Consider the following 12109-nt stretch of genomic DNA (forward strand, 5'->3'; position numbering starts at 1 on the left):
ATCTCACCAGCCTGGAGTAGGCAGCAGCATCATCTCACCAGCCTGGAGTAGGCAGTAGCATCATCTCACCAGCCTGGAGTAGGCAGCAGCATCATCTCACCAGCCTGGAGTAGGCAGCAGCATCATCTCACCAGCCTGGAGTAGGCAGCAGCATCATCTCACCAGCCTGGAGTAGGCAGTAGCATCATCTCACAAGCCTGGAGTAGGCAGTAGCATCATCTCACCAGCCTGGAGTAGGCAGTAGCATCATCTCACCAGCTTGGAGTAGGCAGTAGCATCATCTCACCAGCCTGGAGTAGGCAGTAGCATCATCTCACCAGCCTGGAGTAGGCAATAGCATCATCTCACCAGCCTGGAGTAGGCAGTAGCATCATCTCACCAGCCTGGAGTAGGCAGTAGCATCATCTCACCAGCCTGGAGTAGGCAGTAGCATCATCTCACCAGCCTGGAATAGGCAGTAGCATCATCTCACCAGCCTGGAGTAGGCAGCAGCATCATCTCACCAGCATGGAGTAGGCAGGCAGCAGCATCATCTCACCAGCCTGGAATAGCCAGTAGCGTATTAAAGTAATAAAGTACACAATGGATTTCAAAACCACTGAACTGACTCCATACCAGAACCCACCACTCCAATTCTAACTCTACTATCTACTGCTGGAGGTATTCAGCCAATCATCAAGTTTGCAGACAACACAACAGTAGTGGATACGTGTCACTTTAATAATGTTTACATATTTTGCATTGGTCATCTCAAATGTATATACTGTATTCTATTCTACTGTATCTTAGTCTATGTTGCTCTGACATTGCTTGTCCAAATATTTATATATTCTTATTTCTATTCCTTTACTTTAGATTTGTTGTGAAATTTTTCAATATTACTTGTCAAATATTACTGCACTGTTGGAGCTAGAAACACAAGCATTTTGCTACACCCGCAATAACATCTGCTAAACACGTGTATGTGAACAATAAAGTTAGATTTGCTACAAGTTTAGACAGATGACTAGATTATTTAAATGTTTTGCTGACATGGCTAATTAAGTAACTGTCAGTGACTGACATAACAAGAGAAAAATGACTGATGCACAACCACATTTCAAACGTTCTGTTGATCTACTATTCAACTGACCCCAAACTGAGTTCCTAGGTTGGGGACCCCCTAGCAGCTTGAGGCCCTAAGTGACCACTTATGCCTAGAGCCGCCCCACCAGCACATGGCCAAACCAAAACCAACCAATGTCTCTCTCTCTCTCGCCAACAAAACGAGGCTGGATGTCTCTACAGTTGTGCAGATGAGATGGGAAAGTGACTGAAATTAACTAAGAAAAGCAGATATTATCACATGAATGGCTAGAGGCGGAGATATAGAGATACTGTACAGAGCAGAGAGGAGTTATTTGTTCACAGGCAGACTGGAATTTTCTTTCTGCACAATTGGTGGACAGCCAAGAATGATGACTAAGAAGGGAGAGGGAAAAGGCTACTTATTTAAGAGGCTCTAATAACCCTATGAACAAAGGAGGTGCCAGTTTCCAGTAGAAATATGTCTGAGATTTCATATAAAGAAGTCTAGGTCAGGTTAGTGCAGTAAGATACTCTGACCCAGTTTCTCTCAATGCTCCTGGTGGACTAATGCAATCTGAGAGAGAGGCAGATTTGGCTCTCAAGAGAAGACAGGCTGTGTGCACAATGCCTGCAAAATGAGGTGGAAACTGAGCTGCACTTCCTAACCTCCTGCCCAATGTATGACCATATTAGAGACACACATTTCCCTCAGATTACACAGATCCACAAAGAATTCGAAAACAAATCCAATATTGATCAACTCCCATATCTACTGGGTGAAATACCACAGTGTGTCATCACAGCAGCAAGATTTGTGACCTGTTGCCACAAGAAAAGGGCAACCAGTGAAGAACAAACACCATTGTAAATACAACCCATATTTATGTTTTTCAAAAAGAAAGGAGGACCAAGGCACTCTTCATATAATTAATTAAAATGCCTTTATTAGTATGGCATGTTCAATAGAAGCACATTTATTTTATTTTTTTACCGACGCGTTTCGGCTGCATGGCCTTCGTTAGGGAGTACAAAAAAAAGGAATAAAAGGTCCTCTTTTAAACAGCTTATCAATTAGCCCTAATTGGAAGAGGGAGTGGTTACACAATTGATTGGATACACCCAGTAAGTAATACTATACACATTAAAATACTGTAGCTATGTTATGATAAAAAATACAACTCCAAACTAGAAGTATCAGAACACTAAAAGGTAGTTCTAACCTTAAATATGACTGGGAGAAGTGTCAAGAATAAGAAAGCTAAATATTCCATAGTACACTAGAACACAGCAAAACATGAACAACAGCCTAACCATAGCTGAGGGCAATAGTGCAAAATGTCCACTAGATGACAGCAAATGGACTCATCACGACCCTACAGGAAGGGTGAGAAATCCATATCTTAATTTAAACCAGGGTATTTAGTGGCCTGTAGTTTGTAAATCCATATCTTAATTTAAACCAGGGTATTTAGTGGCCTGTAGTTTGTAAATCCATATCTTCATTTAAACCAGGGTATTTAGTGGCCTGTAGTTTGTAAATCCATATCTTCATTTAAACCAGGGTATTTAGTGGCCTGTAGTTTGTAAATCCATATCTTCATTTAAACCAGGGTACTTAGTGGCCTGTAGTTTGTAAATCCATATCTTCATTTAAACCAGGGTACTTAGTTGCCTGTAGTTTGTAAATCCATATCTTCATTTAAACCAGGTTATTTAGTGGCCTGTAGTTTGTAAATCCATATCTTCATTTAAACCAGGGTACTTAGTGGCCTGTAGTTTGTAACTCCATATCTTCATTTAAACAATGGTATTTAGTGGTCTGTAGTTTGTAAATCCATATCTTCATTTAAACCAGGGTATTTAGTGGCCTGTAGTTTGTAAATCCATATCTTAATTTAAACCAGGGTACTTAGTGGCCTGTAGTTTGTAAATCCATATCTTCATTTAAACCAGGTTATTTAGTGGCCTGTAGTTTGTAAATCCATATCTTCATTTAAACCAGGTATTTAGTGGCCTGTAGTTTGTATATCCATATCTTCATTTAAACCAGGGTATTTAGTGGCCTGTAGTTTGTAAATCCAAAAACTTTCCCTCTGGTTTAACTGTTTAAGATGGTCCCCTTTTCTAATAGAGGCCGGAACATGATCAATACCCATAGCTTGTAGGAAGGCAGGGTTGCCATGGTGTAGGGACTTGTAGTGCCTTGCCACGGGGTAGTCTTCATTACCTACCCGTATGGCGTACTTGTGTTCCGCTAAGTGGTCTTGAAGGCGGTCTTGAAGCCACCAGTCATAAGCTTTAAGAGATGTCCTACCCTAAATGACAAATTAGTCCACAGTTATCTTCCTGGTGACTCTCAAAAAAACTTGGCTTGACCACAAACCCGAGGGCTCTTTTAAATGTAACCATTGCAACCATTGCAGTAATATTGTACAGAAGTAGTATTTTGTTGACACAGCTTCCAAAATGAAGTATTACGCCAAGCATTTCATTAACTGCAAAACCACTCATGTCATCTATAGATTGGAATGTCCACAATGCAAGGTGTTCGACATTGGAAGGACAAAGAGATGCCTTCAAGACCGCTTAGCGGAACACAAGTATACCATACGGGGAGGCAATGAAGACTACCCCATGGCAAGGCACTACAAGTCCCTACACCATGGCAACCCTGCCTTCCTACAAGCTATGGGTATTGATCATGTTCCGGCCTCTATTAGAAAAGGGGACCATCTTAAACAGTTAAACCAAAGGGAAAGTTTTTGGATTTACAAACTACAGGCCACTAAATACCCTGGTTTAAATGAAGATATGGATATACAAACTACAGGCCACTAAATACCTGGTTTAAATGAAGATATGGATTTACAAACTACAGGCCACTAAATAACCTGGTTTAAATGAAGATATGGATTTACAAACTACAGGCCACTAAATACCCTGGTTTAAATTAAGATATGGATTGGCAAACTACAGGCCACTAAATACCCTGGTTTAAATGAAGATATGGATTTACAAACTACAGGCCACTAAATACCCTGCTTTAAATTAAGATATGGATTTACAAACTACAGGCCACTAAATACCCTGGTTTAAATTAAGATATGGATTTCTCACCCTTCCTGTAGGGTCGTGATGTGTCCATTTGCTGTCATCTAGTGGACATTTTGCACTATTGCCCTCAGCTATGGTTAGACTGTTGTTGTTCATGTTTTGCTGTGTTCTAGTGGACTATGGAATATTTAGCTTTCTTATTCTTGACACTTCTCCCAGTCATATTTAAGGTTAGAACTACCTTTTAGTGTTCTGATACTTCTAGTTTGGAGTTGTATTTTTTATGATTACATAGCCACAGTATTTCAATGTGTATAGTTTTGCTTCCTAGGTGTGTCCAATCAATTGTGTAACCACTCCCTCTTCCAATTAGGGCTAATTGATAAGCTGTTTATAAGAGGACCTTGTATTCCTTTTTTGTACTCCCTGATGAAGGCCATGCAGCCGAAACGCGTTGGTTTAAAAAAATCTTTGTTTCTATTGAATATGCCTTACTAATAAAGGCATTTTAATCAATTATATGAAGAGTGCCTTGGTCCTCCTTTCTTTTTGTTGACCAATTTACCCCTTTTACCGAAGAGCACCTTCTATCTACCAAAATGTACTATTGTGTACCTTAGTAGCGCTTCCCTTCCTTTTCTTTCCATATTTGTTTTTTTATTTTCCCTTTTGTACTTTAACTATTTGCACGTCGTTACAACACTGTCTATAGATATAATAAGACATTTGAAATGTCTCTATTCTTTTGGAACTTATGTGAGTGTATTGTTTAACTGTTAATTTGTATTGTTTATTATCTACGTCACTTGTTTTGGCAATGTCAACATATGCCAATAAAGCCCTTAAATTAAAAATTGAAATTGAGAGGGAGAAAGAGCTGGAGAGAAAGAAAGAGGAAGAGAGAAATGGACTGTGTGCATATTGTGTGTTTGTGGGCGTGTATGTGTGTCTGTCTGTCTGTGTGTGTGTTTTGTGATGGTCCAAGTGAACATATGCGTGTGCCTGACTATAAATATTCTCTTCTGATGGGGAATTTTAGCAAGTAGCTCATCATTCAGAATGACCTCTATCACAAATCGCCACATCACATCAGTCCTTCTCAGTGGCACTGCAAAGACCTGCTCTTTATTTTCATTTGGAGGTTTTGAAGTGCTCTTGTGGGGGAGAGTTTTCACGCCTCTGCGCTGGTTTTGTTTTCTTCCAGCCGAGCCACTAATGATGTATTACGCCTTCCTCTCACCTCTAGAACTGCGTCCTCCTTCCTAGCGTGGAGGTACAGCATTATCCTTCCTACTGTGGATGTACAGCATTATCATTTCTGGTGTGGCCGTGCAGCGTTATCCTTCCTGGTGCGGAGGTGCAGCATGATCCTTTCTGACGTGGATGTGCAGCATTATCCTTCCTGACATGGATGTACAGCATTAGCCTTACTAACATTTAGAATGGAGCCGGAGGGGAAGGCTTACATTTTACGGGTTCCTAACCAACTGTGCTATTTGTGTGTTTTTCGCATTGTTTGTAACTTATTTTGTACATAATGTTGCTGCTACCATCTCTTATGACCGAAAATAACTTCTGGATATCAGAACAGTGATTACTCACGTCTAACTGGATTAAGATTTTTGTCTGATGCAAAGGATATGCTGCTTTTCTGAGACCTGGCCCAAATCCCTGTCATTCGCGTGAAGAAAAGACGGAAATACAGGGGAGATTGGGGTGCCTTGTGAAAATTTGTCGGTGAGTGGGTAACCCGCCTATACCATCCGTTCTATTGGCAAATGTGCAATCACTGGAAAATTAACTGTATGATGAATAAACTGGACTATCCTACTGTCATGACGTTGGCTTGATGGGGGAGGTTTATGACCCCCCATAAATACCTTTCTCCCTTTCCTCTCTCTTAACTACAGAAGGACTCTTGAATAGCCTTTGTTAAACATATATAGTCTGGGAACATCAAATGGTGGGGGGAAAGGAACCATATTTTGGTAATCCAACCAGCTGAAAATATGCGTTGGTATTCAATGAATATGATGCCTGATCAGTTGGCATCTGAGACATTATGACTGATGACAGGACGACATAAACTGTATCTTGGAAAGTCTACAGATTCTAGATTCACATGGAATTGTTGTGCAATTTAAATGTTTAAATATGAAACTATTTGTGAAAAGATGAAATGTAATTTTAGCTTCCAAATGAGAGAATTGGTTTTCATAAGGTTAAAGCTCTGCTCACTCAGTGGCCCGCCCATGTGAAGAGACATTGGTTATAAAGTATGAAACACACCCTTCTCTCCCCTCCTATATAAAGCCCTTGACAAAAAATGTAACTTTCTGTTCCGATGACATTAGGGTGACAGTCCTATGTTGAAAGTGTTCAGATGTTCATAGCCGTCTATTTACCAACACAAACCGATGCTGGCACGAAGACTGCACTCAACTAGCTGTATAAGGCCATAAGCAAACAAGAAAATGCTCATCCAGAAGCGGCACTCCTAGTGGCCGGGGACTTTAATGCAGGCAAACTTAAATCTGTTTTACCTAATTTCTACCAGCATGTCACATGTGCAACCAGAGGGGAAAAAACTCTGGATCACCTATACTCCACACACAGAGGTGCATACAAAGCTCTCCCTCGCACTCCATTTGGCAAATCTGACCATAATTCTATCCTCCTGATTCCTGCTTACAAGCAAAAACTAAAGCAGGAAGTACCAGTGACTCGCTCAATACGGAAGTGGTCATATGACGTGGATGCTACACTACAGGACTGTTTTGCTAGCACAGACTGGAATTTGTTCCACGATTCATCCAATGGCATTGAGGAGTATACCACCTCAGTCACCGGCTTTATCAATAAGTTTATTGACGATGTCGTCCCCACAGTGACCGTATGTACATATCCCAACCAGAAGCCATGGATTACAGGCAACATCTGCACCGAGCTAAAGGCTAAAGCTGACGCTTTCAAGGAGCAGGACACTAATCCGGATGCTTATAAAAATGCCGCTATGCTCTCAGATGAACATTCAAACAGGCAAAGATTCAATACAGGACTAAGATTGAATCCTACTACACCAGCTCTAATGCTCGCCGGGTGTGGCAGTGCTGGCAAACTATTATGGACTACAAAGGGAAACCCAGCTTCAAGCTTCCTAGTGACGCGAGTCTACCAGATGAGCTGAATGCCTTTTATGCTCGCTTCGAGAAAAGCAACACTGAAGCATGCATGAGAGCACCACCTCTTCCAGACTACTGTGTGATCACGCTCTCCGTAGCCGATGTGAGCAAGACCTTTCAACAGGTCAACATTCACAAGGCCGCGGGGCCAGACGGATTACCAGGACGTGTACTCAGAGCATGCGCGGACTAACTGGCAAGTGTCTTTACTGACATTTTCAACCTCTCCCTGACCGAGTCTGTAATACCTACATGTTTCAAGCAGACCAGCATAGTCCCTGTGCCCAAGACAGCCTATAGGAAGGAGGTCAGAGACCTGGCAGTGTGGGGCCAGGACAACAAACTCTCCCTCAACGTGAGCAAGACAAAGGAAATGATCGTGGACGACAGGAAAAAGACAGCCGACAGGGCTGGAGTGGAGCGGGTCGAAGGTTAAGTTCCTTGGGGTCCACATCACCAACAAACTATCATGGTCCAAACACACCAAGATAGTCATGACAACACCTTTTTCACTCAGGAGATTGAAAAGATTTGTCATTGGTCCCCAGATCCTCAAAAAATTCTACAGCTGCACCCTCGAGAGCATCCTGACTGGTTGCATCACCACCTGGTATGGCAACTGCTCGGCATCTGACCGTAAGGCGCTACAGAGGGTAGTGAGTACGACCCAGTACACAACTGGGGCCAAGTTTCCTGCCATCCAGGACCTTATATACAAGGCGGTGTCAGGGGAAGGCCCAAAAAATTGTCAAAGACTCCAGTCACCCAAGTCATAGACTGCTTTCTCTGCTACCGCACGATATTGTTATTTTATTGTTAATGTTTTACTTTTTTTTACTTTAGTTTATTTAGTAAATAATTTCTTAACTCTATTTCTTGAACTGCATTGATGGTTAAGGGCTTGTAAGCATTTCACGGTAAGGTCTAAACCTATTGTATTCGGCGCGTGCGACTAATAACATTTGATTTAATGTATAGCATTATCATTCCTACCGTGGAGGTACATCATTATCCTTCCTAATGTGGAGGTACATCATTATCCTTCCTAATGTGGAGGTACATCATTATCCTTCTTACCGTGGAGGTACATCATTATCCTTCATAATGTGGAGGTACATCATTATCCTTCCTAATGTGGATGTACAGGTGTGGATGCCGCAATGTCTCCCTCCCCCTCCCTGTGTGTGTGTGTGTTTGATCTACAGCTCCACTGTAATGGGGAAAGAATCTCTGCCTAACGAGTATGACCTCTGCGCTGAACTCTAGTTAGCTGCATTGTGAAACCAGGGCCTGTCTCTGAAAACAGACCACTATATGAGGTGTGTCTCCACCCCCCCACTATGTACCTCAGTGGTGACCTGTATACTCTGGGCTATGGTACCTCCCCTGAGGTTCTTCTCTCTCCTCCCTCCTCCTCCTCTTCTTCTACACAGGGTGCTGAAGGAACACTTGGGGGAAAAGGAGGTGGAGCTGTCCTTAACCTTCGACGCGGTGGAGGAGACGGACCTGGGAAACTACACCTGCTATGTGGAGAACCACATTGGACGGAGGAGCGGCAGCGCCATCCTGCAGAAAAGAGGTAGGCCAGGCCTCAACACCACTGCTGTCTGCTGATAATACTGCTGTGACAGTAACACTTTAAGCAGACAGATTTATGGGTAATGTCTCCCTTGGAAGGGGTTCGGCGTCATGGCATAATACCCTTTGCCGACTTGGGCACTGACCAATTAGAACCCCAATTCTTCACTTGTCTAATACTCTGTGTCATGCTACAGTTGAAGTCGGAAATTTACATACAGCTTAGCTTTAGCCAAATACATTAAACTCAGTTTTTCACAATTCCTGACATTTAATCCTTGTAAAAATTCCCTGTCGTAGGCCAGGTAGGATCACCACTTTATTTTAAGAATGTGAAATGTCAGAATAATAGTAGAGAGAATTATTTATTTTAGCTTTTATTTATTTTATCACATTCCCAGTGGGTCAAAAGTTTACATACACTCAATTAGTATTTGGTAGCATTGCCTTTTACATTGTTTAACTTGGGTCAAATGCTTCAGGTAGCCTTCTTGAAGCTTCCCACAATAAGTTGGGTGAATTTTGGCCCATTCCTCCTGACAGAGCTGGTGTAACTGAGTCAGGTTTGTAGGACTCCTTTCTCGCACAAGCTTTTTCAGTTCTGCCCACACATTTTCTATTGGATTGAGGTCAGGGCTTTGTGATGGCCACTCCAATACCTTGACTTTGTTGTCGTTAAGTCATTTTGCCACACCTTTGGAAGCATGCTTGTGGTCATTGTCCATTTGGAAGACCCATTTGCGACCAAGCTTTAACTTCCTAACTGATGTCTTGAGATGTTGCTTCAATATATCCACATACTTTTCCTTCCTCATGATGCCATCTATTTTGTGAAGTGCACCAGTCCCTCCTGCAGCAAAGCACCCCCACAACATGATGCTGCCACCCTTGTTCTTCACGGTTGAAATTGTGTTCTTTGGCTTGCAAGCCTCCCCCTTTTTCCTCCAAACATAACAATGGTCATTATCGTCAAACAGTTCTATTTTTGTTTCATCAGACCAGAGGACATTTCTCCAGAAAGTACGATCTTTGTCCCCATGTGCAGTTGCAAACCATAGTCTGTCTTTTTTATGGTGGTTTTGGAGCAGTGGCTTCTTCCTTGCTGAGCGGCCATTCAGGTTAGGTCGATATAGGACGCGTTTTACTGTGGATATAGATACTTTTGGACCTGTTTCCTCCAGCATCTTCACAAGGTCATTTGCTGTTGTTCTGTGATTGATTTGCACTTTTCACACCAAAGTACATTCATTTCTAGGAGACAGAATGCATCTCCTTCCTGAGCGGTATGACGGCTGCGTGGTCCCATGGTGTTTATACTTCCGTAATATGGTTTGTACAGTTGAACGTTGTACCTTCAGGCATTTGGAAATTGCTCCCAAGGATGAACCAGACTTGTGGAGGTCTCAAAAAATAATTTTGAGGTCTTGGCTGATTTCTTTTGATTTTCCAATGATGTCAAGCAAAGAGGCACTAAGTTTGAAAATAGGCCTTCAAATACATCCACAGGTACACCTCCAATTGACTCAAATGATGTCAATTAGCCTACTAGGAGCTTCTAAAGCGATGACATAATTTTCTGGAATTTTCCAAGCTGTTTAAAGGCACAGTCAACTTAGTGTATGTAAACTTCTGACCCACTGGGTGATACAGAGAAATAATCTGTTTGTAAACAATTGTTGGACAAATTACTTGTGTCATGCACAAAGTAGATGTCCTAACCGACTTGCCAAAACTATAGTTTGTTAACAAGACATTTCTGGAGTGGTTGAATAATGAGTTTTAATGACTCCAACCTAAGTGTATGTAAACTTCCGACTTCAACTGTATATGCCTACCACAATCTGTATGACTGTTGTAAGTAGCCAGGCGAAAGTCAGATCTGGAGAGAGAAAGAAATACATTTACGAAGAAATTGTATTGAGATAGGTATAGATCTATAGGTAGGCACTGAAAGAGCATGAGCTTGCAGAGAGCAGAGTTCGATCCCCTTTTCTCTTTTTCTTGGAAGGGCAGATCTGATCGAGTCACAGCTTTATAAGTGTATTTTAAACCAGATTTTAAAGCAAATTCATGTTTCATAGCTTCAGCTCAATAAAAACTACAACCAATAAATAATCAAATTTGCAGTTTTACTTGATAATCACATTTTCCTATGTGAAACCATGTTTTCACATCTATTAACTTGACAGTTTGCACCACATTTTCACATGTGACGAGATTAACTGTAACGGTCATCGTTGCATGAAGGATCAGAACAAAGCGCAGCGTGGTAAGTGTTCATGATATTTATTAAAACTGAACACTGAAACAAAATAACAAAGTGAAAACCGACAACGAACAGTTCTATCAGGTGCAGAAACTCAAAACAGAAAACAACTACCCACAAAACATAGGTGGGAAAAAGCTACCTAAGTATGGTTCCCAATCAGAGACAACGATAGTCAGCTGTCCCTGATTGAGAACCATACCCGGCCAAAACAAAGAAATACATAACATAGAAAAAAGAACATAGAATGCCCACCCCAAATCACACCCTGACCAAATCAAAATAGAGACATAAAAAGCTCTCTAAGGTCAGGGCATGACAATAACATTTTTTCACCTCACATGTGAATTGTAGTTTAACATGTTAAAAATGTTTACGTGAAAATCCGATGTGCAAATGTGAAAAACATTCACATGCGAAAATCAAAGTTGCAGTTTCATATGTGTGAACTTGCAATTCTACTTGTGAAAGTGAAAATCTAATTTGCAGTTTCAGATATAAGAAACTCCAACTGTGAAAATGTTACTTTGTGGGGTTGAAATAATGTTATCTGAAAAGATGGTGTTAACATGTTTCAGTAGTATCCAAAAAGCCCAAATGTGGGACAAGGGAAAGATTTTGCGGGACATTCACAGAACCGTGGACATAATACATTTTTAGAGGGGCAGGTTAATTGATCACGCTCAAATGGCGACATAGTTCTGCTGTGTGAAGGTCACTGCCTGTTGCTACATCCATTTTTGGATTTCCTACATATACTGAGCACTTGTTGGCTGCTTTTCCTTCCTCTGCGGTCTGACTCCCAAACCATCACAATTTGGTTGGGGGATTGTGGAGGCCAGGTAATCTGATACAGCACTCCATCATTCTATTTCTTGGTAAAATAGTGCTTACACAGCCTAGAGGTGTGTTGGGTCATTGTCCTGTTGAAAAACAAGTAATAGTCCCACTAAGCCCAAAC

The 12109-nt window shown here is 41.5% G+C and overlaps 1 protein-coding gene across 1 annotated transcript in view; it reads left to right on the plus strand.

The window, feature by feature from the left end:
* LOC135545679 (X-linked interleukin-1 receptor accessory protein-like 2) overlaps positions 1 to 12109 on the plus strand; it is a 516578-nt gene that overhangs the window by 449899 nt on the left and 54570 nt on the right. The window contains exon 8 of the mRNA XM_064973464.1: positions 8738 to 8883. Within this exon, the coding sequence (XP_064829536.1) occupies positions 8738 to 8883 (146 nt within the window). The remainder of the gene's footprint in view (positions 1 to 8737; positions 8884 to 12109) is intronic.

Source organism: Oncorhynchus masou, chromosome 9 (assembly GCF_036934945.1).
Source record: "Oncorhynchus masou masou isolate Uvic2021 chromosome 9, UVic_Omas_1.1, whole genome shotgun sequence".
Lineage (NCBI taxonomy): Eukaryota > Metazoa > Chordata > Actinopteri > Salmoniformes > Salmonidae > Oncorhynchus > Oncorhynchus masou.